This window comes from Marmota monax, unplaced genomic scaffold (assembly GCF_021218885.2).
Source record: "Marmota monax isolate L192 unplaced genomic scaffold, Marmota_monax_Labrador192_F-V1.1 WCK01_AAM20220418_F8-fsc00160, whole genome shotgun sequence".
Classification (NCBI taxonomy): Eukaryota; Metazoa; Chordata; class Mammalia; order Rodentia; family Sciuridae; genus Marmota; species Marmota monax.
The window spans coordinates 2311251-2337022 of record NW_026694183.1 but is presented as its reverse complement, the minus strand read 5'-3'; the positions used below and the strand labels follow the sequence as shown (position 1 = coordinate 2337022).

The following is a 25772-nucleotide window of genomic DNA, read 5'->3' as shown; positions in this document are numbered from 1 at the left end:
GTATTGGAGCAATTACTATATTTTTAATTGTTTTTTAGTTGTAGTTGGTACGATATCTTTATTTATTTATTTTTATGTGGTGCAGAGGATGGAACCCAGTACCTCATACATGCAAGGCAAGTGCTCTACTGCTGAGCTACAGTCCCAGCCCCTGGAGCAAATTATTTTAAAAAAAAATTTGTAGTTGTCGATGGACACACAATATCTTTTTTATTAATTTAATTTACTTTGATTTTGGGTATGGGGGATTGAACTCAGGGCACTCGGAGTGATATCCCCAGCCTTATTTTTTTTTGCATTTATTTAGAGACAGCCTCTCACTGAGTTGCTTAGTGCCTCACTTTTGCTGATGGCTTTGAACTCATGATCCTTCTGCCTTAGCCTTCCCAGCCGCTGGGATTACAGCATGTGCCACCGAGACCTGCTAATTTTATTTTTTATGTCATCTGAGGGTCGAACTCAGTCCTCTCATGTGTGAGGTAAGCACTCTACTGCTGAGCTACAGCCCCAGCCCCGGAGCAAATTATTTTGATTTCAACTTCCACTGGACAATGTCTGAGGCTGCTAATTTCATTCAAACTCTCCTACCTTATTCTTTTTTTCCCCTTCAGTAGTGGGAATTGAACGTGGTGATAGGGGTACTTCACCAGAGTTACATCTCACACCTTTTCATTTTTGTTTTGTGACAGGGTCTCCCTAAATTACTAAGGCTGGCTTTGAATTTGAGATCCTTCTGCCTCAGACTTCCTAGTTGCTGGAATTACAGGCATGGGTCACCACACCGGGCTATGATTTTATATTATTATCAATTTTTGTGGTGTTGGGAATCAAGTGCAAGGGCCTCACACGTGCTAGGCAAGCCTCTACCACTGAGTTACATCCCCAGCCCTCATTTAAAAATTTTGACACAATTGTATATATTTATGGGCCACAGAGTGCCATTTCAATGTACACAATGTGTAATGATCAGAGCAGCCTAACTGAAATATCTATCACTTACTTTTTTTTTTTTTGCTGGAAACATTAGTGTGTGAAGCCACCCTGAGAATCCTTTACTTTTAAAATGTTTTGATTCTATTTTTCTAAATTGTTGATGAGTAAGATTTGTTTGCAGAGTAAATTTCTGTCCGTCTGTATGTTACAAAACTTTTCCAGATTACTGTATGATTTTTCAACTTGGTTTTTGGAGTCTCTAACGGGCAAATTTTATTAACCTTTTGTGCCTTTGCTGTAATGAAGGCTATTCCAGTTTTAAGGATTATACAATGTATTTCTTTTTCCTTCTGATAGTATTATAGTTTCATACAATACATTAATATTCCACCTGGAGAGTATTTATGTTCTGGGCCAGTTCCTGGCTTCTCTTCCAGAAAACAACTATGGTGTTGCCTAGCAACCTCCACTGGGGTTGGAGTTCAGTTTCTTTTCAAGAGAAAACAGCTGCACTCTCTTCCAAGTTGACCTCAACCTTAAAATGTTGCCTTAGTAACTCATCTCGGACGACGTGATTGGGCCCTTTAGGAGTCCTTCCCCCACCCTCCCCTGGCCAGAAAGAACAGAACCAGAAACTTAATCCCTAGGTTAGAAAACAGAAGCAGCGTACACGTTGCTTAGCAACCAGGTCTCCTCCCTCGCTGGAGACCAGAGTCAAAAGAGGCGCCCCGCTCAAAGATGGCGGCCGGCTGTGCCGCTTTCAATTTCTTTAGCTCTGGATAGTGCTGACAATAATTCAGTATTCCCCTGAGCCCTCTCAGTGGCTCACTCTGTCCTGTATGAGTCTCTCACGCTGTGGGTGTAAACAAGGATGGAGATAAAACCAACACGCGCTGGGTGCCCCGCACGAACATGGCCGCCGGAGCTTCATTCGCGGCCACCAGCTGTCCGGGGAAGGTGCGTGCGCAGCCCGGGCCACTTCCGCTCATCCCGGGGCGGCTGCGGCGACCGTGGCGGCGGCTGGTCGGGGTATGGTGCCCGGGTCGGAGGGCCCGGCCCGCGCCGGGGGCCTAGTGGCCGACGTGGTGTTTGTGATCGAGGGCACAGCCAACCTAGGGCCCTACTTCGAAGGGCTTCGTAAGCACTACCTGCTCCCGGCTATCGAGTGAGTGCGGTTTCGGGACTCAGCCCCGCTCTCCGACTTATTTTCCACAGCCTCTTGCCTGACCCAACCTTTACCCTCCGGTCCTTGCAGGTATTTTAATGGTGGTCCTCCGGCCGAGACGGACTTCGGGGGAGACGTGAGTCTTGGGAGGAGGAGGAGGAGGAGGAGGAGGAGGAGGAGGGGGAGGAGGGAGGAGGCTGGTCCTGGACCCTGGGTCTGAGGGAGGAGGCTGGGCCTGGACCCCCGGAGTCTGAGGGAGGAGGCTGGGCCTGGACCCCCCCCCCCCCCCCCGAGTCTGAGGGAGGAGGCTGGGGCTGGACCCCTGGGTCTGAGGGAGGAGGCTGGGCCTGGACCCCTGGCTCTGAGGGAGGAGGCTGGGCCTGGACCCCTGGGTCTGAAGGAGGAGGGCTAGGAATCAGGCCTCTCAGGTCTGAGGGAGGAGGACAGGAGTCTGATCCCTGATCTTGAGGGAGGAGGGCAAGGTCTGGATCCTGGGTCTGAGGGAGCAGGCTTGAGGTTTGGGTCCCTGGGTCTAAGGAAGGTGGGTTGGGGTCTGGATTCTTGGGTCTGTGGAGGGAGGCCTGGGATCCAGGACTCCCTGGTCTGAGGGAACAGAAGGAAGTTGAGATCCTTATTTTTTTTTGAGGGAAAAGGAATTGGGTTCCCTGATTAAACTTTTCTCTGCCTTTCCCACCTAGTATGGAGGGACCCAGTACAGCCTCGTGGTTTTCAACACTGTGGACTGCGCCCCAGAGTCTTATGTGCAATGTCATGCTCCCACCAGCAGCGCCTATGAGTTTGTCACCTGGCTGGATGGCATTAAGTGAGCTTTTCCCCCTACTGTGGTGGGTTAGGGTCCTGTGAGGCACTATGAAAATGGTGTTTTGGAAGGTTCATGTGTTTTAGTCCATAAATCACTTGTCCAGGGCCTGGACTCCTGGGCTGTGGGAAGAAGGCTGGGCCTTGGAAGAACTCAGCAGCAGTGTAGTCATCCGGTTTAGGCACAGAGAAAACTTACCATTCAGGGATGTGTGGTTGAGCACCACAGCTGCCAAGCAATCCATATGTGATTCCCTGCCTTAAACCCTTTCCCTGTCCCCTCCTGTCCTTCTGATGGGTACATTAGAGAGATTGTACTGTGCTTTGATAGTTCATGTTGTGAACTCTGGAGTCAGATAGCTGGGGGTCACATCATAGATATACTTCCCTACACAACTCAAAGAGTCCCTGGATCCTGCGTGCTCATTTTGCATGTGGGGATGTTAATACTTGCATTAGTTCTTTTCTGTTAATTATCTATTCCTGCAAAATGGTCACCCGCAACCTAATGATTTAAAACTATAGATCATTGCCAGTGGCACATGCCTCCAGACCTAGAGACTCAGGAGGCTGAAGCAGGAGAATCTCAAGTTCCAAGCCAGCATTTCAACAACTTAGTGAGACCCTGTTTTAAAATAAAAAATAAAAAGGGGTGAAGATGTGACTCAGTGGTTAAGCGCCTCTGGTTTCAATTCCCATTTTAATGAATAAAAATAAAGAGCTAGGGTTGTAGTTTAGTAGTAGTAGAGCACCCCTGAGTTTAATTTTAATTCCCAGTACTGCATGAAAATATAAAAGTAAAGGAAAAAATAGAAGTATTGTTATCTTAAGCATGTCTGTGAGAAATTCACCAGTGCTTAGCTGCAAGGTTTTGCCTGGGGTCTTTCATGGTGTTGGAATCATCCCAGTGTTGGGCTATGCAGGAGGATCTGCTTCCAACCGCCATCATTCTATGGCTAGAGACATCAGTTCCTTGCTGGCTGTTAGCCATAAGTCTTTTCCATGAGGCTGCTTGACTTGCCTATTGGAGAACCTGCCTTTCTTCACAGTGAGTGATTCAGTACGGAGACGAAAAAGGAAGCTACGCCATACCCCTTAATAAGTCTTGCAAGGGATGTATCATCACTTCTGCCAGGTGCTGGCTTTTGGGAGGGTGGTCATTACCAGGGATTGAACTCATGGGCACTCGACCACTGAGCCACATCCCCAGTCTTATTTTGTATTTGATTTAGAGACAGGGTCTCACTGAGTTGCTTAGTGCCGTGCCATTACTGAGCCTGGCTTTGAACTTATAATCCTCCTGCCTCAGCCTCAGCTGGGATTACAGGCCTGCACCACTGCACCTGGCATCAGTTTCTGTTTGGTTGACAAGTATGTACTGTTTCTCAAGGAAAGGGTGACAGCCATGGTTGTGAATATGAGGAGTCAGGATCTTTGGGAGCCCTCTTGGGGGCAGGCTACCACAACCTCATGGGATGTTTTGACAATTAAATGAGTTCATGACTGTTTACATGGTCTGCACCTAGTAAGTGTCTTGCTACCTCTGAGTAGCTGAGACTTGCCTGGTTTGCTGCACCTTTGTTGTATTGTGGTCCTGGGGATGGAACCCAGGGCCTTGAGCATGCTAGGCAAGTGCTCTACCACTGAGCTACCTCCCAGTCTTTGTATGATGTCGAACACCATCCCTAGCTGCTCCCCATTAGATGCCAGTAGCATCCCTTCCAAAGTTGGGACAGCCAACATGTTTCCAGGCATTATCAGATGTCCCCTGGGGGCAAAATCCAACCCAGTTGAGAACCACTGGGCTAGATTGTGGTAAGACTTGAATAATACTATACGCAGGCTCCTTGAGACCAAGTTCAGGTCTGGCACATCTGGAGTCCCTGTGACCTGGAGCTCCCAGTACAGGAGCCCTCAGGAAAACTTTGAGTCAAGGAGTGAATGCCCACAGCACACTTCATCCTCGTGACCCCAGGAAATTCCCACATCGCCTTCCAGACTAGCTTAAGTGTCTTCCTGCCTAAGAAACTGTCCTTGATTTTTAAAAATTTTTTTTCACAATACCTTTATTTTATTCATTTACTTTTATATGATGCTGAAGATTGAACCCAGTGCCTCAGGCATGCAAAGCAAGCGCTCTACTACTGAGCCAAAACGAGACAACCCCCCCCCCGCCCCCCCGCCTTGATTTTTGCAAGCAGTCTGTTGCTCCCTCCTGTGTTCCCCTGTACAGCCCCATGCTTCTGGACTGTGAATGTCCCTGAGTATTTCTCATGTGGTTTGCTTCCATCTGGCACCCAAAAGACCTAGCAGACTTTCACTGGGTAAATGAATGAGTCAAAGCTACAGGTAGGTTAATCATCAAGAAACCAAACCTTCCACAGGTGTGGAGTATTAGGAAAAGCAGCCAGACTTCCTTATTAAAAAATTCTGTTTGGGCATGGTGGCTCATTCCCGAGATCCCAGTGATGCTAAGGCAGGAGGATCCCAAGTTCAAGACCAGCCTGAACAATCTTTTGAGATCTTGTCTCAAAATAAGGAAGAAAGAAAACCCCAAGGGCATTGGCAGGATAAGCAGGAACTGCTATCTGAATCCCTTAATCACATGTCCACCCTGCTTGTTCAGAATGCACTGTACCTAGAACCAAATAAAACTATGTGTTCTTACCAAAGCGGGGCCCTAATCAGCTGGTAAACATTTTAAGCCATTATTATTATCATTGTCATTGTCATCACCATCATCATCCTTGTAAATCTTTACTGGGGATTGAACCCAGGGACTCTTTACCCCTGAGGGCCATACCCAGCCCCTCCCCTTTTAATTTAATTAAAAAAAAATTTTAGTTGTAGATGGACACAATACTTTTATTATTCTTTTTATGTGGTGCTAAGGATCAAATGCAGGGCCTCACATGTGCAAGGTAAGTGCTCTACCGTACAGCCACAACCCCAGCCCTTTTTCTTTTTTTTTTTGGTGGGAGGAGTGTGGGGTACGAGGGCTTGAACTCAGGGGCACTTGACCACTGAGCCACGTCCTCAGTCCTACTTTGTAGGGCTCATTACAGGGTCTCACTGAATTGCTCAGTGCCTCATTTTTGCTGAGCCTGGCTTTGAACTCACAATCCTTCTGCCTCAGCCTCCCAAGACTCTGGGATTACAGGTATGCACCACCACACCTGGTCAGCCCTTTTTATTTTTCATTTTGAGATCACATCTTGCTAATTTGTGGAGGCTGGCCTCAGATGTTCAAATCCTCCTGCTTCAGCCTCCTAGAATTGCTGGATTTCAGGCATGTACCATCATGCCCAACTGGCTTAAGTAATTATTTATTTATTTATTTAATTTTTTTAGAGAGAGAGAGAGAATTTTTTAATATTTATTTTTTTTAGTTTTCGGTGGACATAACATCTTTATTTGTATGTGATGCTAAGGATCGAATCCGGGCCGCACGCATGCCAGGCAAGCGCGCTACCGCTTGAGCCACATCTTTAACCCTATTTTTAATTTTTAAAAAATATTTATTTTTTAGTTGTAGTTGGACACAATACCTTTTTATGTGGTGCTGAGGCTCAACCCAGGGTCTCCAATATGCGAGGTGAACACTCTACTGCTGAGCCACAACCCCAGCCCCAAGCCATTTTTTTTAAATAGTTTTATTTTATTCATTTATGTGGTGCTGAGGTTTGAACCCAGGGCCTCACACATGCAAGGCAAGCACTCTACCACTGAGCCACAACCCAGCCCCTTAAGCCATTTTTTAATGTTTCCAATGGCCATTGTTTTGATGGCTCCTATTTAATCAACTGAATTCATTTTCTGTGACATTCCAGGTGGGTTCAGAACAGGCAGCACAAGAAATTCAGCCTGTTTTGTTCTAACTTGGAGAAATCGTACCTTCTCCCAGCATGTCTGATACCCAAGGAACAAGGAGTACAGTGAAAGTTTTCAAATGTCCTTGCTTTGGGAAAATTGTTTTTTGATGTTACATTTTTATAAGTGGGGGGCTGGGGATATAGCTCAGTTGGTAGAGTGCTTTTCTTGCATGCACAAGGCCCTGGGTTCAATCCTCAGCACCAAAGAAACAAAAACAAAAAACATTCTTATAAGAGGACAGTTTTTTCCCTCTCCTAGGAAAAATAAATCTGACCTAGAGTCAGAAAAAATAGAGGTAGAAGGAAAGTACACCTGAGTATCCTCCCTGGAGCATTGTGGCAGCTCATTTGTTCATTAATTGAACAAATGTTTGTGGCACACATGGCACAAGACAGGCCAGGTTCTGGCTCTTGTGGAGCTAGTATTCGTTTTTTTGTTGTTTTTTGTGATATTGGAGGTTGAATTCAGAGAGGCTCTAACATTGAGCTGTATTCCCAGCCTTTTTATTTTTCATCTTGAGACAGGCTCTTGCTAAATTGCAGAGGCTGACCTCAAGCTTAGAATTCTCCTGCATCAGCCTCCCGAGCTGCTGGGATTCTAGGCAAGTGCCACAGTGTCCAGAGGTGCCTTTATTTGATTTTATTTTTTTGGTGCTGTGTATTGAACTTGGGCTCTACCACCAAGTTACACCTTCAGCCTCTTTCTCTTTTCTGTTTGGATTTATATGGGAATAAGATTTATCATAAATTTGACAATATTTAAGTCACATTTTACAAGTGGCCATAGTTTTGCTCCCCATTTTCAAGTTTTCCTCATGTGCTTGGCAGTCTCTTGGAGCTGGTAACATAATTTCTTTTCAATGTTCATTAAGAAAAAGCAGGTTTTAGGGGCTGAGTTGTGGTTCAGTGTCAGAGCACTTAGGCCTAGCATGTGTGAAGCACTGGGTTCAACCCTCAGCACCACATAAATAAATAAAATAAAGGCATGCTGTCCATCTACAACTATTTAAAAAAAAAGGCACTTCTGCCTCTTTCATTCTCTTGGAAAAAAACAAACAGGTTTTAGCCAGGCGTGGTAGCGCATGCCTGTAATCCTAGCGACCTGGGAGGCTGAGGCATGAGGTTTGCGAGTTCAAAGCCAGCCTCAGCAACTTAGCAAGATCCTGTCTCTAAAAATATAAGAAAAAGGGCTGGGAATGTGGCTCAGTGGTTAAGTGCCCTGGGTTCAATCCCCAGTATCCCAACAAAACAAAGCAAAAATCTAAAGGAGTATGATTTGGCAGCATTTGGGACCATTACAATGTTGTGCACCTCTCACCTCTGTCTCAATCCAAAATGTTTTCATCACCCAAAAGGAGATAACACACGCATGAGAAAATTGCTCCTCATTCCTCCCAGCACTTGGCTCAAGTCTAAAAAGGCTCCCCCAAAGTTATTGTTTGATTTTTTTTTTTTTTGTACTGTGAATTGAACCTAGTGGTGCTTCACCACTAAGCTACATCCCACACTTTTTATTTTAATTAATTAAGTAATTTTTTTAGGTACCAGGGATTGAACTCAGGGACACTCAACCACTGAGCCACATCCCCAGTCCAATTTTGTATTTTATTAGAGGCAGGGTCTCATTGAGTTGCTTAGTACCTCACTTTTTGCTGAGGCTGGCTTTGAACTTGTGATCCTCCTGCCTGAGCCTCCTGAGGTGCTGGGATTACAGGCATGCACCACCAAACTAGGCTTCATTTTATTTATTTTTTTAAAAATATTTTTTAGTTGTTAATGGACCTTTATTTATTTATATGCGGTGCTGAGAATCAAACCCAGTGCCTCACACATGATAGGCAAGTGCTCTGCTGGGTTTCTGTTCTCGCGACTAAAAGGCTCAGGGGTCACTCTAGTTAAATTGGGCTAACTGGGCTGCACGAAATAACCACACAAGGGGCTGGGGATGTGGCTCAAGTGGTAGCGCGCTCGCCTGGCATGCGTGCGGCCCGGGTTCGATCCTCAGCACCACACACAAACAAAGATGTTGTGTCCACCGAAAACAAACTAAAAAAAAAAAATAAATATTAAAAAAAAAAAAAAAAAGAAATAACCACACAAGAGACACAAATACCTTTTTCTTTGGGGTTGCTGTGACAGCTCCTCTGACCTTAAGGGTCAGCAGAAAGAGAGCGAGATCACACGCTGACCCCTTTTATTGAGGAGAAGCTATTCAAATGAGGCAAGGGGTCAGGTTTCAGGGGGCTGAGTATCTTCATGATGTCCACTGTCAGCAGGTTGACTGACAGCTGGGTAGGCCACACCCAAGGGCACAGTAAGAGGAGGGGACACACACAAGGCACTTCCATGGAAGATTCTATCCTAAACAGGACAAGGGGTTACATTACAAAGGAACAGGTGAGCATAGCTTCACCCATGGGCCTGTAGCAAGACACACCCATTTCTGTGACTGAGCGCCTCAGCACCCAGCTGGGGAGTGTAACTCAGTCACCAGTAAGGTTGGCCTCCCACAGTGCTCCTTCACTGAGCCACCACCCCAGCCCCTATTTTAGTTTTCAAAAATATTTTTAGTTGGGCTGGGATTGTGGCTCAACAGTAGAGCGCTCGCCTAGCAGGGGCGGGACTCGGGTTCGATCCTCAGCACCACATAAAAATAAAGGCATTGTGTTGTGTCCATCTACACCTAAAAAATAAATATTAAAAAAAGATTATTTTAAAAAATATTTTTATTTATTTATTTTAGTTGTAGTTAGGCACATACCTTTATTTTGTTTATTTATTTTTATGTGGTGCTGGGGATCAACCCTGCACCTGTGCTAGGCGAGTGCTCTACCGCTGAGCCACAACCCAGCCCTATCAATCTATGTGTCTGTCTGTCTACATCTAATCTGTCTGTGTTGATGAGGATTGAATTCAGTGCCTCAGGCATGCAAGGCTCTACCACTGAGCTACAACCCCAGAACCCTTTTTAAAAAAAATATGTATATTTTTTAGTTGTAGTTGGACACAATACTTTTTATTTATTTATTTTAAATATTTATTTTTTAGTTGTAATTGTACACAATATCTTTGTTTATTTTTATGTGGTGCTAAGGATCGAGCCATCGAACCCAGGGCCTCGAACATGCTAGGCGAGCTCTCTACTGCTGAGCCACAATCACATGTGGTACTAAAGATGGAACCCAGCGTCTCGCACGTGCTAGGCAAGCACTCTACTGCTTAGCCACAACCCAGCCCCTCCAGGCCAGTTTTTTTTTTTTTTTAAAGAGAGAGAGAGAGAATTTTTTTAATATTTATTTTTTAGTTTTCGGCAGACACAACATCTTTGTTTGTATGTGGTGCTGAGGATTGAACCCGGGCCGCACGCATGCCAGGCGAGCGCGCTACCGCTTGAGCCACATCCCCAGCCCTCCAGGCCAGTTTTTATTTTTTATTTTGACACAGGAACTAGCTAAGTTGCTGAGGCTAGCCTTGAATTTGTGATCCTCCTGCCTGAGCCTCCCAGTTACTGGGATTATAGGCGTGACTGCACCTGACCCCATGGTTTGCTTTCTTGCATGGCGGGAATCCAGACAGCAAACTCTAGGATTGGTTCTTTGGGTGAGGTCCACCCCTATCTGTGGCCTTAAAATTCCTGTGGAAAACAGCCTTGCAGGTGAGGAAGAGGAGGCCAGGGAGTGGGTGGGAAGGAGCAGCAGTGGGGGCCAAGGGTCCTGAGACAGGGAGAAAGGACCTGAGGTCCGGAGCTCCCAGGCCAAGTGAGACTGGAAAGAAATCAGCCTGTGAAGGTGGGTGGGGAACAGCAGGCCGCTGGTGGGATTGTTCATTCAGCAGGTTCCCAAAACCTGTGTCATCTGGGGTGCATTTTGTAGAGAGGCTCATATGACTTGTACTCCCTCACTGAGGACTGCACAGTCCAGGTATGGCAGGGGGTGGCTGTGGAAGGAAGCAGGGCAGCCGTAGTGTCAGGTGACTTGTAATGTGATTGAGGTGGCAGCAGGGCAAGCTTCCTGGAGGAGAGCATGCTGGGCGGAGTGTCACAGAATTCATGAATTAGGGTTCTGTTGAGGCTAGAGTCTGAGCTAGTGCAGGTGGAGCAGATGTGGAGACCTCGGCGTGTGAGAGGTCTGGAGGCTGCACAGGCAGAGGACGTGGAAAGGGAGAGCTAGGCGGGTCGGGGCATGTAGGCCTCTAGGTGCTTGGCTGAAGGCACGGAACTGATCCAGCCTAGGCAGGCCCTGTTGGCTGGGTAACCATTCGTTTATTTAACACATTTCCCAGAGGTCTCCATATGCGAGGCTGTGGTGGATAGGGCTGGGGAAAAGCGAAGATTCAGACACCCCGTTCCTGCCTGTGGGGAAGATGGGAGCAGACATGGATGTCGAGACCACAGTTCAGGGGCTGGTGCCCTCTGGTCTGCACGCATGTTCTCTGAGGCAAAATCAGCCTGAAGAATGGTGGCTGCAGTAGCTGTGCTGGGTGGGATGCTTTCCTGGGCCACCTCAATATGGGGGCCGTCTAGGTGCATGGAACTCTAGTGTGTGTGTGAGTTTCCTAGGCTGCTGGGTTAGAATTGTCTGAGGCTCTAAAAGATGGAAGTCAAGATCAAGGTGCCAGCAGGGCCAAGCTCCCTCTGAAATCTGTAGGGCAAGGGGCCGTCCTTGCTGCTTCCAGGCATGTCTTGCCTTGCTTCAGCGCCACCCAGTCTTCGTACCACCTCCTCCTGTGTCTACCCGTCATCTCTCTGTGTGTCTGTCCAACCTTTTCCTTTTCATAGACGCTAGTCATATTGGATTAGGATCCCCTGACGATCTTCACTTCCCTCCAACACCACCCTTTCTCCAGGGTGAGGATATAGCTCAGTGGGGGAGCCCTGGCCCAACATGTCCGATACTGAGTTCCAACCGCAGCACAAAAAACTAAACAAAAAAGCCCTGTTTCCGATAAGGTCACGTGCTGAGGCTCTGTGGGTTAGGACCTCAGCCTGTCATTGGGGAGACACATTTCAACCCATAGCACTAGGTGGACAGGAAGCCCCCCTCACTTGGTTGGGAAGGAGAAGTGAAGCCAGGGCTGCTTTAATGATGAGGCACATGGTCTAGAGAGGGCTGGCAGGACACGGATCAGATAGGGGTTAGTCACACTAGGACTGGGACACAGCATAGAGGCCCAGGAATGGTTACCTGGGTGCTTTATGACTTCCTATACTGAAGGTCTCCTTCCCAGGCCTCATAATTAAAATGTCAAGTGTCTCCTGTTCTTCTCAGCCTGGGACCCCACCAGCACCAGGGATGGAGCAGAGAACTGTGTCCCATTGTCCCAAGGTGCACAGTCCTGTGTGCAGGGCTGGGATGCTAGCAGCTTCAGGTGTCGGGGGCACCCTGGGGCTGACTGCCTGGCACCCTGCAGGTTCATGGGTGGGGGCGGAGAGAGCTGTAGCCTCATCGCAGAAGGCCTCAGCACAGCCCTGCAGCTGTTTGATGACTTCAAGAAGATGCGGGAGCAGATGTGAGTCCTCCTGTTGACCCCTGCTAGCCCCTCCTCATCTGTTTGTACATAGCATGTCCTGTGACTCCACCTCTAGCCTCACCCTGGGGAGGAGGGAGGGAGGAAATGTGTCCCCTTATCAAGAGGAGGCCTCAGCTCTGAATTCCTCCTGCCTGCCTTTTCTGGGGTATCTCAGTTCCTGAACCTCTCAGAGCCACAGTGTCATCAGTTGTAAGGTAGCATTACTTTTGGTTTCTTGTGGGTGGAGTGTATGAACCTTGCTGGTGCTAGGTCTGGGTCCCTTCTCAGAGCCCCTGTTGTGGCCTGCTCCATGTCTTGTCTTGTCCCTGGTAGTGGCCAGACACACCGAGTATGTCTCCTTATCTGCAACTCACCCCCATATCTGCTGCCTGCTGTTGAGAGCACCACATACTCGGGGTACACGACTGAGAGCCTCGTCCAGCAGATTGGGGAGGTGAGGACCTCTGGCCTGAGGGAGCAGGGCTGGGGTCTGGGCTCACAGAACAGTTGGGGACTCTTTGGCCAGCTATTTACTTAGGCTTGTTGAAAGAATTATATCCCAGAGTCCCCTGGGGCAACTAATACCAGATCTCCTCACTTTCTGCCCCATAGCCTGGTGGGAATTAATAATTCTAGGGCCCAGGTCATCTAGTCACCATGGTGTGGTTCCATGGGTGCTGGCTCCTGCAGCCTTATGGTGGGGCCCTGTCTTAACCCATCCCTCTTCCTGCAGCGTGGGATCCATTTCTCCATTGTGTCTCCTCGAAAGCTGCCTGCCCTGCGGCTCCTATTTGAGAAGGCGGCTCCCCCAGCCTTGCTGGAGCCTCTGCAGCCTCCGACAGACGTGAGCCAGGACCCGAGGCACATGGTGCTGGTTCGGGGGCTGGTGCTGCCTGGTGAGGCCCAGGGTGGTAGGGTGGGGGCTTGGGGGGTTTTCTCAGCTCGCTCTGACTGGGATTTTGGATTTCTCTTCCCCCTCTTCACCTCCAACTTTTTCTCTTGGGGGCCTGGTCCTGCATCCTGCTCACAGTTGGGGGTGGCTCAGCCCCAGGCCCCCTCCAGCCCAAGCAGCCGGTCCCTCTGCCTCCTGCTGCCCCTTCGGGTGCCACACTGTCCGCTGCACCCCAGCAGTCCCTGCCCCCAGTCCCACCACAGTACCAGGTATGGATGCCGCCAGGACAGGCCTGCTCCTGGGGCTCTGCAGGAGCCAGGGCCTCATGGGATAGACCTAATTGAATGGTGGGGCGTGTGGGGTGGGACAAGCCTGGGACATTGAGAGGGTGAGGTTGTTGGGGCTGGTGATGGGAGTTCTGAGCTCCTAGGAGACACTGTAGCTAGGGTGGTGTGCTCTGTGGGGCTGTTGGCCCACAAGGACTGGGTGTGTGGTCCTCTCCAGCCCCCTCCCCTCTGTTCCCAGGTCCCTGGGAATCTGAGTGCGGCTCAGGTGGCTGCCCAGAACGCAGTGGAGGCTGCTAAGAACCAGAAGGCTGGGCTAGGCCCGCGCTGTGAGTGGTGGGGTGAAGATGGTGGCGGGGGGTGGGCAGGCCCTTTTCTGTGCCTCTGTTCCCCACTTGCCCCCTTGATCTCTCCCGCAGTCTCGCCCATCAATCCGCTTCAGCAAGCAGCCTCAGGAGTGGGGCCCCCCTTCAGCCAGGCCCCAGCTCCTCCGCTACCCCCAGGACCCCCTGGTGCTCCCAAGCCACCTCCTGCTTCCCAGCCCAGCCTGGTCTCCACTGTGGCTCCTGGCCCCGGCCTGGCCCCTCCGGCACAGCCTGGGGCGCCATCCATGGTAGGTGTCTAGGTGCCTACTACGCCGCTCTATTTCTCTTGGCTGCATAGGGTGAAGATGGTGAGAGGAGCCCTTTACCTTCTGAATAGTGTCCAGGGACGTAGCCTTGTGGCTTAGGACTGCTGGGGTTCAAGGAGCATGTCCTATGTGCTGTGAGGCGAGAGGTTTCATGTGTGTCAGAACTGTTCGGAGGAGGCCAGGCATCATGGGACTAGAGAGTCCTCGTGTGCTGCAGGCTTGGAGGATGAGTGGCCATGTGCTGTTGGACATGTGTAGAGGAAGAGACCTTTGTCCCACTCACCTTGCCTTTCCCCCCAGGAGATGGTCTGGCCCCACTCCTTGCCTCTGTTTTCCTTTGCAGGCAGGCACCGTGGCCCCAGGTGGAGTAAGTGGCCCTTCACCAGCGCAGCTTGGGGCTCCAGCCCTCGGTGGGCAGCAGTCGGTCTCTAATAAACTCCTGGCCTGGAGTGGGGTTCTCGAGTGGCAGGAGGTAAGCGGGCTTGCAGGTCCATTGTGCATGTGGAATGGAGGGTCAGGCCTGGGGACCTGTGGCCAGAGGAGGGTCCCAAGGAAACATGGGATTTGTGGCTCAGAGTTTAGAACTGGGGGAGTTTAAGAGTTGTATTGAAGTGGAGAACCCAGGAAAGCCTAGGATCTGGGGTCCAGAGAGATGCCCCAGGCAGTGTGACCTTGCAGGAAAATAGATGATGGGGTTTGGGCCAGAGGAGGAGCCCTAATATTTGTGGAATTTAGAGGTTAGAGGAGCATGGGATGGGTGGTAGAGGAGCTCAGGGTTTGTGGGGGCTAAACTGAGGGACAACTTGAGCTTTGGAACTACCAGAGTGGCACAGAAGGGGGAAATAACTGAGGCTCTGGCCCTTTTTACTGTGACATCCTTCTCCCCGCAGAAACCCAAGCCTGCCTCGGTGGATGCCAACACCAAGCTGACACGGTCACTGCCCTGCCAGGTCTACGTGAATCATGGAGAGAACCTGTAGGTGACTGTCGGTGGGGGTGGGGCGCGGCTGGGGTTTGCACCCTTCTGACTCCTCTTTGGCCTTGTCCCCAGGAAGACTGAGCAGTGGCCCCAGAAGCTGATCATGCAGCTTATCCCCCAGCAACTGCTGGTGAGTGGTGGGGGAGGGGACTGCCCAGCTGTTGGTTGGCACCCACCCTGTTCCCCATCTCTTCCCTGCCTCCTTACCCCCTCCTCATTCCCCACACGCTGACTTCTGTGTCTCCCAGACCACCCTGGGCCCTCTGTTCCGGAACTCGAGGATGGTCCAGTTCCACTTCACCAACAAGGACCTGGAGTCCCTCAAAGGCCTCTACCGCATTATGGGCAATGGCTTTGTGAGTCCTCGGCAGGGACGTTGAGCCCTGGCTCCCCGGTCAGCTTCTGGCCTTTGACAGGGACCTTCAGGGTGCTGGGCCTAGGAGCTCTTCTCTTTTTGTGGTGCCGGGGATGGAACGCAGACCTTGCATGTGGTAGGCACGTGCTCTATTTCTGGTATACCCCAGCCTGCAGCCATGTTTGAGGGTGATGGACTTAGTGAGCTTGGGCTCCCCCTTTCTCCCAGACTCTTCACTTTATTTATATTATATATTATTTATATTATATATAATATATATATTTATATTATAGATTGAGGTAAATCCCGTGGTGACAGTGTGACCATGGTGTGACAGGATCAGTTAGGAGGATGCCATTGATTCTGACAGGCTCGTTGGATATGTTTGTTTCCTCTGGCTGCTGTAACACATGGTCCCAAACTGAGGGACTTAGAACAGCAACTTATTGTCTTGTGGTTTTGGAGAGCAGAAGCTGCAGATGAGCGGGAGGCAGGGCCGTACTCTCTGAAGGTTCTAGGGAACCCTCTTTACTGCTCCTCCAGCTGGGAACCTCTGGCGTCAGGCAGCATCATTCTGTCCAAACTCAGGCCTGTCTTCATGTTTCACATGGATTCGAAGTGTGTCTGTGTCCTTTTTTTTTTTTTTTTTTCTTCAGAGATTGAACCCAAGGCCTCATACATGTTAGGCAAGTACTCTATTACTGAACTGCACCCCCTCGGCCTGTTGTTGTCTTCTTATCAGGACATCAGCCATATTGGATTGGGGCCTACCCTAATGACCTCATCTGGTTGCATCTGCAAAAAACCTGTTTCCAAATAGGGTCACCTTCAGAGGTGCTAGAGGATTAGGACTTCAACAAGTCCTAACACGGAGGAGGGCCTTTTTGTATAGGAGCAAATCCAGTGACTTCCTATGCACTGTCACTTCCTAGGAGCGAGGCCTTTAGATGGACTGCCTCATGGAAGCCTCTCAGAAACCACCAAGGCTCCAAGTGTGGAGGTGTATGCCTATGGTTCTAGTAACTTGGGTGGCTGAGGCAGGAGGTTTGCAAGTTGGAGGCTAGCCTTGGCAACTGTCGAGAGCTATCTCAAAATAAAAACAAAAACAAACCCACTGGGATCATCCCACAGTACCACATACACAAAAACCATGAAGATGATGTTTGTGAGAGCTGGAAACACTTTCAGCTATAGTTTTCCCAAGAAATAAATCATTGGCTCACAAACACGTTACCTTTCACGATTTTGTGGGTCAGGCTTGGGGGTTCTTCATGTGGTTGCCATCCCATGGCAGCCGAGACTTGATCATCTGGAAGCTTAACTGGGCTGGGTGTTCACACTGGCCCGCTGACCTGCTCCTGGCTGTCCTCTGGAATCGTCAATCAGTACATCTGCACGTGGCCCAAGTGTGTGGCTTAGTCTTCCTCACAGTGTGGTAACTGGGTTTGGAGAGGGAGTGTTCCAAGAGCAAGTGTTCATTTTTATCACAGAATAGGACCCTTGGAAATGGGCAGCTTTGGGGGTTAGTTTTGCAGCTCTGTGACACCAAGACCAGGGTTTCTGTGGTTCTCTTGGCCTCTCCCTCATGGTCACAGGTTGGTTCTCGTTTCTAGGCATCCTGTATACTTGATGAAGGAAGGCAAGGGGAGGAGCCTCGACTGTGTACTTCCCATTCTTCAGGAAACCAGAAAATGTTCTAGAACCTCTGGCAGGCCTCCTTTCCATCTCTGGGGCCAGACCCCTAGTTGCAGAGGAGGCAGGAGTGGGGAAGGGCACATTGTTTCCCTGAATAGCACAGGGCTCTGCGGGGAAGGGGGACCCATGGCCACTGGGTAGGCATGAGCAGGCCTGCCTCAGGAGGAGGCTGAGGCTGTTCAAGGCCAGTTCCAACCTAAGAGCCCTGCTGGAAACACAGTGTGATTGCCAGCACTGAGGACAGGAGTGTTTGCTGTGTGCTTCCTCTGGGGTGAGCGGTGGGCAGGGAGCTTGATGTGTACCAGATGTCCCTGACATGTCAGTGTCACTTGCCTTGTTTTGCACTGGCAGATACCAAGGCAGAGCGCAGCATGACCGCCCGCTGAGCTCTCTTGGATTTGCCTTTACCATAACCCGCCTTCGGGCCCTTCACTCATCGCCGGGCCTCCTTCCAGAAGCCCTGTGAGGAGGCAGCTCTGGCATTTTGTGGCCGAGGAAATGAGACATACGTGGTGACTGGGTCAAGGTCAGAGTGCTGGATCCGATCTTGTATCTGGGTCCTATCTTGTATCTGGGTCCTTTCTTTCACGACTTAGCACTTGACAGGAACCCCAGTCTTGCTCTGCCCTTTGAGTACCCAGTTCACTCCTTAAGTCCTCCTGGAGCCACCCCACAGCAGACCTCTCCTCAGATGTATGGTAGAAACCTCACTACTTCTAGCACCTTCTAGAATGGGGAGGGATGGGGTGCTGCCTCCCGAGGGTTGAACAGTTCTGAAGAGCCTCTGTCTGCAGGCGGGCTGCGTGCACTTCCCTCACACGGCCCCCTGCGAGGTGCGCGTGCTCATGCTCCTGTACTCGTCCAAGAAGAAGATCTTCATGGGCCTCATCCCCTATGACCAGAGCGGCTTCGTCAACGGCATCCGGCAGGTCATCACTAACCACAAACAGGTCCAGCAGCAGAAGCTGGAGCAGCAGCGAGGGGTGAGCAGCGTCTTCACCCAGCATCCTGCCCCTTTCTGCTTGGGCCCCAGAACTCAGGTGGTCCTTTTGCCAAGACATGGCCCCCAAGCTCCAGGACACCCTCACCTTTCCTGGCAGTCCTCTCACATCTTCCATGTCCACATGAAACCCCTGATGCGTGGTGTCCTCTCAGGGACCTGGGAGTGTGTGACCTGCTATCAGACTGCTGTGCTCCAAGAGAATGTTCCCAACTCCATGTGTGCTCAGATCTTCCCTAGCTTGGGTTCAGGACCACTCCTTCTCTGTCACTGATCTGTTCTCTCTCCGTGCAGATGGGGGGACAGCAGGCACCCCCTGGTCTGGGCCCCATTCTGGAGGACCAAGCGAGGCCCTCGCAGAATCTGGTGAGGACAGGGCTGGTAGGGATGGGTTAGGATGGCCCCACAGGAGGCCACTGGTTCCCAGGCCCAGGGTCTGGGGACTTTGCTCTTCTCCCTCACCCCCATCTCTTTTCCTACCAGCTCCAGCTCCGCCCACCTCAGCCCCAGCCTCAGGGTACTGTCGGGGCCTCTGGGGCCACAGGGCAACCTCAGCCCCAGGGTACCACCCAGGCACCCCCAGGGGCTCCCCAAGGCCCTCCTGGAGCAGCCCCTGGCCCACCCCCTCCTGGACCCATTCTTCGACCCCAGAACCCTGGGGCCAACCCTCAGCTACGGAGCCTCCTCCTCAACCCACCACCGGTGAGATTTGGGGGTGGAGATAGCCAGGGTCTGTAGATCCTGGCCCCAGTGGTTTGGGGCTTTCCTCTGGGAGGAGGAACTTTTGACTTTGGTCAGGGTTCGAATGGCGACCCAAGAGGGCTCCCAGCAGGACAAAGACCTCCCAGACTGCAGACTGAGACTCTTCCGAGCAGCCTCTCAGGCAGAGGCAGGATGGTGGGAGGTGGCAGCTCTCCACCAGGGGCCTCTGAGCCACTCTGTGTTCCCCTAGCCCCAGACAGGGGTGCCCCCACCCCAGGCCTCCCTCCATCATCTCCAGCCACCAGGGGCTCCTGCACTGTTGCCCCCACCGCATCAGAGCCTGGGGCAGCCCCAACTGGGGCCACCACTTCTGCATCCACCACCCACCCAGTCCTGGCCCACACAGCTTCCCCCACGGGCACCACTGCCAGGTAAGGGGGTTCCGGGGGAGGGCAGGGGTCTGGACTGAGTGTCCCAGCATCCCCTGTGCAAGAGCGCCAATACCCTGTGGCCCTTGGGGGCTCTGAGGGCGACTGGGAAGTGTAGCCAATGGGACCAAGGCCCTAGTGGGAGGAGAACTCTTTCCCTGCTCTTCTCTCAAGTGTCCTGGGGGTGCTGGAAAACATGATCTTGGGGCCAGAGAAGTAGTTTAGAGGGCGGGCTCCCAAAGGCTTATGGGAAATAGTGTATTTGCAACCAGAAGGGGTCAGAAGGTGCTTCTGATTGGTCCCTCAGGACTTCCTAGGTACTTTAGTGCCTTGGGCTCCCAAAGGAGGAGGGAGGAAGCAGGCCCAGGGCCCTCCACGGCCCAGGGTCTACTGGGAGATGCAGTCCCTTCCCCACTGCCCCCCAGGTCAGATGCTGCTGAGCGGGGGTCCCCGGGGCCCGGTTCCCCAACCGGGCCTGCAGCCCAGCGTCATGGAGGACGACATCCTCATGGATCTCATCTGAACCCCCATCACCCAATAAAGTTCCTTTTAACACACACCCCGGCTCCCGTCACTGACGTCCCCCAGGACTGGGCAGGAAGAGACCTGGGGAGACATCTCTGTCCTTGTTCTCACTTCAGCAGACTTCCTGGGCCCTGGGCTGGATGATGCCCGGTCTTGTCTCGGCAGTGAGTCCGAGACAGTCTGGTGCAGCTGGGTTCTGGGGGAGACTAGGAGGCAGGCAGCACTTGGCAGCACGTGCTCTTGGGGAGGTTGTAGAAGACACTCAGGAGAACATCTGACCTAGCCAGGCCCCTGTGGAGTCTGGAAAGAGAAGCAGCAATTAGCAAGGCTAGGGGGGACCTCGGTATGAGAGTAGCAGAAGGGGACACATGGCGGTAGGAGGAAGCAGGGGCAGAGCCGGACAGTGGATGCTTCTGGTTTGTGAGTGTGAGGGAGGGAGGGAGGAGCTAGAGTATTAGGCATGTGACAGAACTTGAGGGTCTCAGATTCCAAACTGGGCAGCTTGAGGTTTGTCTCGGGGACACCAGGCCATGAGAGGCTCTGAGCCAGGGGCAAGTCTGGGCCTGTCCTGTTGTCAGATCCCTCTGGGCTACGAAGCGTGTTGAGGTAGGACAGGAGGCCAGGAAGGTTGAAACTGAGAAGGTGTGGTAGGGGCAAGGTCAGCTCTCAGGGCCAGGCCTGGGTGATGTCAGGTGGTGAGTGTCAGTAGTCCAAGGGATGTCAAAGTGACAGATGCCATGGTGGAAGCTCAGGACATGTCTTTAGGGACAGTGTGTTCTTGGTGGTTGACACAAAAGGAGTCTGTAAGATTGCATGGGAAGAGAGGGCAGGCCCTGGGCCCCAGTCAGAGACCAACCTGCTGTGGTTACGGATGAGGCAGAAAGTGGGGCCATCCCTGAGTGGAAGACCTGACAAGGAACAGGGCTGAGTGAAACTTGGTGAGGCGAGGGTCTTGAAGAATGTCAGCTGTCTGGGGCAGCTGGATACAGGAGGGTCTGGGGCACAGGCCGTCTCCTCAGTGCAGAGCGAGCTGTCCATCGTCAGACTCCAGAAGCTAATTGTACAGTGTGGTCCGCACCTGGACCACAGCCACCCAGCTTTGGGATGCTGGATAGCAAGGCAGGTTCACAGGTTGTCCCAGGAGAGAGGTTGCAATCTGGTGGCCCTTGGGCCACTCTGCAGATGAGTTTTGTTTGGCCTTCCTTATGTTAGCAAATGTGGCACTTTTTTTTTCTTATGAGTTAGTTGTAAAAATTGGGATAATTCTCTCTCTTACACTCTCTCTCACACACACACACACACACACACTCAAACAATCTGCAGTCTTGGCTCCTCTTGATAAGTTGGAAGATCTGGCACCCTGGGGCCCACCCTTCTGCCCGGCAATAGCTGGCTGGAGCTGCCCCTTTCAGTGGGGCGTGTGCTCTCCAGTTCGCCAAAGTCCCCACCACTCCCTCTTCCTCCCCCACCAGGAGGCAGCAGGGCACTGCCTTTGTCACTGGGCTGGCACTGTGGTTGTTCTGTGGTAGTGTTCAGAGAAAAGTGAAATCTTTCTTGTACCCATGTCTCTGTCAAAAGCGGCAAAACGAAAGAGAGAAGGAGAGGGCCGCGTGTTTCGAGAAAAATGGGAACGAGACTATTTCTTTGTGGAAGTGAAGAGCATGCCTACGTGTTTAATATGCAAAAAAATCATGTCTGTGTTGAAAGAGTACAACCTGAAACGCCATTACGAGTCCCGGCACAGTAAGAGCTTCGACCAGTACACGGAGCAGACCCGGGACGCAATCCTCAGCGAACTGAAAAAGGGACTCAAGTGTCAGTAGGGTTTGCTTTGGAGAGTGAAGAATAGAAGTGGACGGCTGCCAGGAGCAGTTCTGAAATGACATGAGAAGAACGACCTGGGCATTAAGACCTGCAGCGGAACGTGAGTTGGTAAAGAGGAGCAGGCTAGCGTCCAGGACAGCAGCACCGCTGTGCCAACTGTTGCTTGAGTCTAATGGGCATTTTTGTCGCACAGTGAATTGAAGATAAATCAAAAGGCTTTACAAGTCCAGTTGCCTGAAAGAGTTGAATCAATTGTGGCCTTTTCCTATCGCTGCTCATAAACTATTACCATCCAGTTAGCTTTATTTATTTGTGGTGTTGAGAAATTTGATGTGACCGAAGAAGTCTGTGATGTGGTGCCGAGGCAGGCCCAGCGCTGGGGGATGGCTTACTTTTTGTGTAAGGAGAGAATTGAAGAGTTTCATATGTACTGGTCAGAATTCTTAAGCACAGCTATAGACAGTTGTAGTAAAGCTGTCACTGGGGGATGTGTCCAGGTGCCTTGATCCAAAGTGGCAGCATTTGGCAAGGACATAGAGGTCAGGTCCTTGCCTCAATCACCAGGCATTGAATAGTTCTGAGAAGCTCAGTAGAGCCTACCACGGAGGCCCTTGACACTTAGAGCCTCTGTTTGGCCACCGGCGGGTTGATGGCTTGACCAGGTGTGTTTCACAGAAGCGCCACAACCTGGGTATGGAAGAACGCCAACTGCTGAAGTTCATCACTTCATCACCTGGGTTCATTTCAGGTTATACAAAAGCCACACCTCCTGATAAGGTCAGTTGGAGACTTCTGGTCAAGGTTACAACCCTTTGAACACTGAATGTGTCTGTAGAAACATTCACAAACCACTCCTTGAATGTATGATTGTACTGGCCCAGTCCTGCAAAAAGGGGGAAGCCATTGGCAAAGAATAATTTGGCACCTTTTCCTTTGCTACAGTTGGTTTCTTGAAAGTGGTGGCCCGGACTGCATCCACCCAGATTGTGGGGTCAGAAATCAAGTCCCCAGAGGCTTCCTGCATCCACACTTTATGAAAACGAACTCACACCGTCTGGTTTGTGTTTGTTGGTTGGTGTGGATCGAGTAGTAGTTTCTAAACTGCAGTGCGATGGGCACTGGTTCCTAGATGCAGTAGTTTTGGAAGATTGGGAGATTCTGCCACTATCTAGTAGTTGACCCGAATGTCCATATTTTGGGTACCCACATGTGTGAAAAGCCAGCTGCTTCCGTTATGAACCTGAATCAAACTACCGCTTCCAGTTGAAGGATTCAAGGTTGAATTCCTAACTGCTGTCCCACTGTGCCATCACCCTTGCCTGACACCGACAACTTGGTGTGGAAGGGAAGATGTCAGCCTCCCAGCCTCAGCTCAAAGGAGCAAAAGAATAACAAAAGAGAAAAAAATTTTAATAATTAAATATTTCTATTTTTCAATTTGTATTTTTTCAATTTTGAATTTAAAATATAAACTCCAGTATCATACATGTTTGTATTGTGTTCCATGCCTTCACCATAGTTCAGTAAAGATCCAATTTGATTATATTTCTGGCCATCGACTTTTCTTATGCCTGACGAGTTCACTCATTTCTGTGACCCGCCTGGCCCTGGAGGCATTTGAGCTTCCCATCCCTGCTCCAGAGCAGTTGGATTGAATCTGGGGCCTTGAGGGGGCTGGGAACCCACATTTGATACAAGCTCCCAAGGTGATTCTGATGCATAAGAAAGATGGAGTAGGAGACACTCTAAGACGTGAAGGTGGTGAGATTTCCCAGGCAGTCTGTGTAGTAACTCAGATGACTTAAGGGACCAGGCAGGTGATGAAAATATGTGATGCGGACGGGTGTAAGACAATAGGGAATGATGGAGACTGTGGCGAACTTGGAGAGTGCTTGCCCTGCCTAGTGGCCTTCAAATTAAAAACAAAAACACTGAGGACCAAACAAAATCTGTTTGTGGGTCTCATGAGGCCATTGGGCCACCATTTTGCGACCTCTGGAAGAAGAAGACCCCAGGACAAGGGCAGAACCCTGAGAAAGACCCATGTGTAAGGGTGGGCAGGGAGCCAGAAGACAGAAGGAGAACCAGGCAAGTGTGGTGTTGCGGTTTTCTGAGGAGGGAGTGATCTGTTGTGTCAGAATCTGCTGGAAGGGGAAAAGAGGAGGGGTTGGAAGCAGCCTGTGCTGTTTCTTAGAGGTGGAATCCCTGTGGGGAAACCTGGGATTAGATCCAAAACAACTTGGTCAAAAAGAAATGTTTCTGGTTGCCGGTTTGGCCATCTCTGGCCAGTGAGGCCTTCCTGACTTTAACACTCAGATGAGCCACAGGGACTATTGTGGCCTGATTGTGCCCTGAACACTCCCCATGAGGCAGAAGAACACCTGCAGAGCGGATCCAGATGTGGATCTCCTCTCCCCATGTCACCATGCAGGTGTCAGTGAGCCCCTGAAAACCGGCCAGCACTGAGGCCAGGGGTCTGTGGGGGAAGCAGTTCTCAGAACACAGGGAACCACTGAAGCTATGTGAGTATAGAAGAAATAGAACAGTTGGACTTGACCCCCAGTTTCTGCACCCATGAACTCAGACCTGGGGCAGGTCCCTGTCTCTCTCTGAGCCTCACTTTTCCCATATATCAAATTGTGAGTATCTCCTAGAATTATCCCAAGAAACACATTTTCTGGCCTGCCCCAGTCCCTGACAGGAGAGGTGGTGGCAGCCATTGTTAACATTAGCCAGAATCACTCTTAGAAGCAAAACGTGGGCCAAACTACCCGCAACACACCGAAATCTGTAGAACAGCCAGGTGCAGTGGCAGGCCTGTGACTCCAGCAACTTGGGAGGCTGAGGCAGGAGAATGGCAAGTTTGAGGCCAAGTGGGCAACTTACCAAGACGCTGTTTGAAAATTTTAAAGAGGCTGGGGATGGTAGAGTGGTAGAGCGTTTGCCCAACATGTGCCCCACCCTGGGTTTGATCACCAGCGTTGAAAAAAAGAAGAAATCACTGTTGAGCCTGTGAAGGTTAGAACAGAGTGTGTGACTGTTTGGAAACATTTCATTTTTGACCAATTTGACCAGTTTTCTTGTGGGTTCATGTGCCTGTGGCTGGAGGCAAGGCGGGGAACTCATGAAAACTCCCAAAGGAGTGGGTCTGGCAAGAGTGGCTGGGCATGATTAAAAAGAAAACAGTCTGAGGTAAAAATGGTAAAACATTGGCTCATTAATCCTTTTAAGTCTATCTTAGGTGAATGACAGTGCCCACTCACCATCCCCAAAGAAAAATTACACCCAAGAAGAGCAGGTAGGAGTATTTGTTTTGAGGTACACAAAAGTCACTAGTATGTGTTTTCACAGTCTTGGTTTTTAAAACATAATCGAGTTACAGCCAGGCATGGTGGTGTACACATGTAATCCCAGGGACTCCAGAGGTTGAGGCAGGAGGATACTCAATGAGGCCAGCCTCAGCAATTTAGAAAGACTGTCTCAAAAACAAAAAAAGACTTGGGATGTAGCTCTGGTAGAGCTGTGCTTAGCATACTTGAGGCCTTGGGTTCCCTCTCAGCATCATAGGGAGGGGTTCTTTTTTCCTCCCCAGAGGAGACATACTAATATGAAATTGAATTTACATGCATGCAATTATGGAAATATTCATCATAATTTGTTTTTCATCATAATTTTGTGTATGTGTGTGACACAGGAGATTGAACCCAGGGGTGCTCTACCACCAAGCTACATCCTCAACCTCTTTAAATTTTTTTTTTTTTTTTTTTTTAACTTTGAGACAGTTGCTGAGGCTGGCCTAAAACTTGTGATCCTCCTCCCTCAGCCTCCTGAGTTGCTGGAATTACAGGCGTATCACCACTTCACATGGCTGATAGTTTCTTAATCTTTTTACATAGGTGGTGTCGTCTATATGCTCTTCTTCAGCTCCCCACCCCCAACCTGGCCCACTTAAGTAATGGTCACCTGTCCACATCTTTACCTGTGGCTCTGTGTCCTGTTTTCAAGTGATTGCCATTAATAGTCCATTACATGGCTGAATTGCAAGTCTACAACCAACCTACTTGTGTAGGTTATCTGTTGGATTATGACAAACCCCACCACAAGCCCTTGGTGGAGAACAGGCATTCCTTGTCCCACACTTGCTGTGGGCCAGGAGTCCA

At 50.4% G+C, this 25772-nt stretch overlaps 1 protein-coding gene across 4 annotated transcripts; it reads left to right on the top strand.

The window, feature by feature from the left end:
- Positions 1-1906: 1906 nt before the first annotated feature.
- On the top strand, positions 1907-23157 carry Med25 (mediator complex subunit 25). Of its 4 annotated transcripts, none has more exons than XM_046465924.2 (18): positions 1907-2098; positions 2189-2234; positions 2797-2921; positions 12199-12297; positions 12631-12751; positions 13031-13193; positions 13328-13458; positions 13715-13802; positions 13893-14086; positions 14448-14576; positions 14995-15080; positions 15156-15213; positions 15332-15439; positions 17928-18116; positions 18428-18499; positions 18617-18835; positions 19134-19266; positions 21367-23157. In XM_046465924.2, the coding sequence occupies exons 1-18, from the start codon at positions 1965-1967 to the stop codon at positions 21609-21611; spliced, it is 2340 nt and encodes a 779-aa protein (XP_046321880.1). In that variant the 5' UTR covers positions 1907-1964; the 3' UTR covers positions 21612-23157. The 4 variants fall into 4 exon arrangements, with proteins under 4 accessions (XP_046321880.1, XP_046321878.1, XP_046321881.1 ...); XM_046465922.2 differs by having other exon boundaries at positions 1908-2098; positions 19086-19266; XM_046465925.2 differs by lacking the exon at positions 21367-23157 and adding an exon at positions 19689-19822 and having other exon boundaries at positions 1909-2098; positions 19086-19266.
- The last annotated feature ends 2615 nt before the right edge of the window (positions 23158-25772 follow it).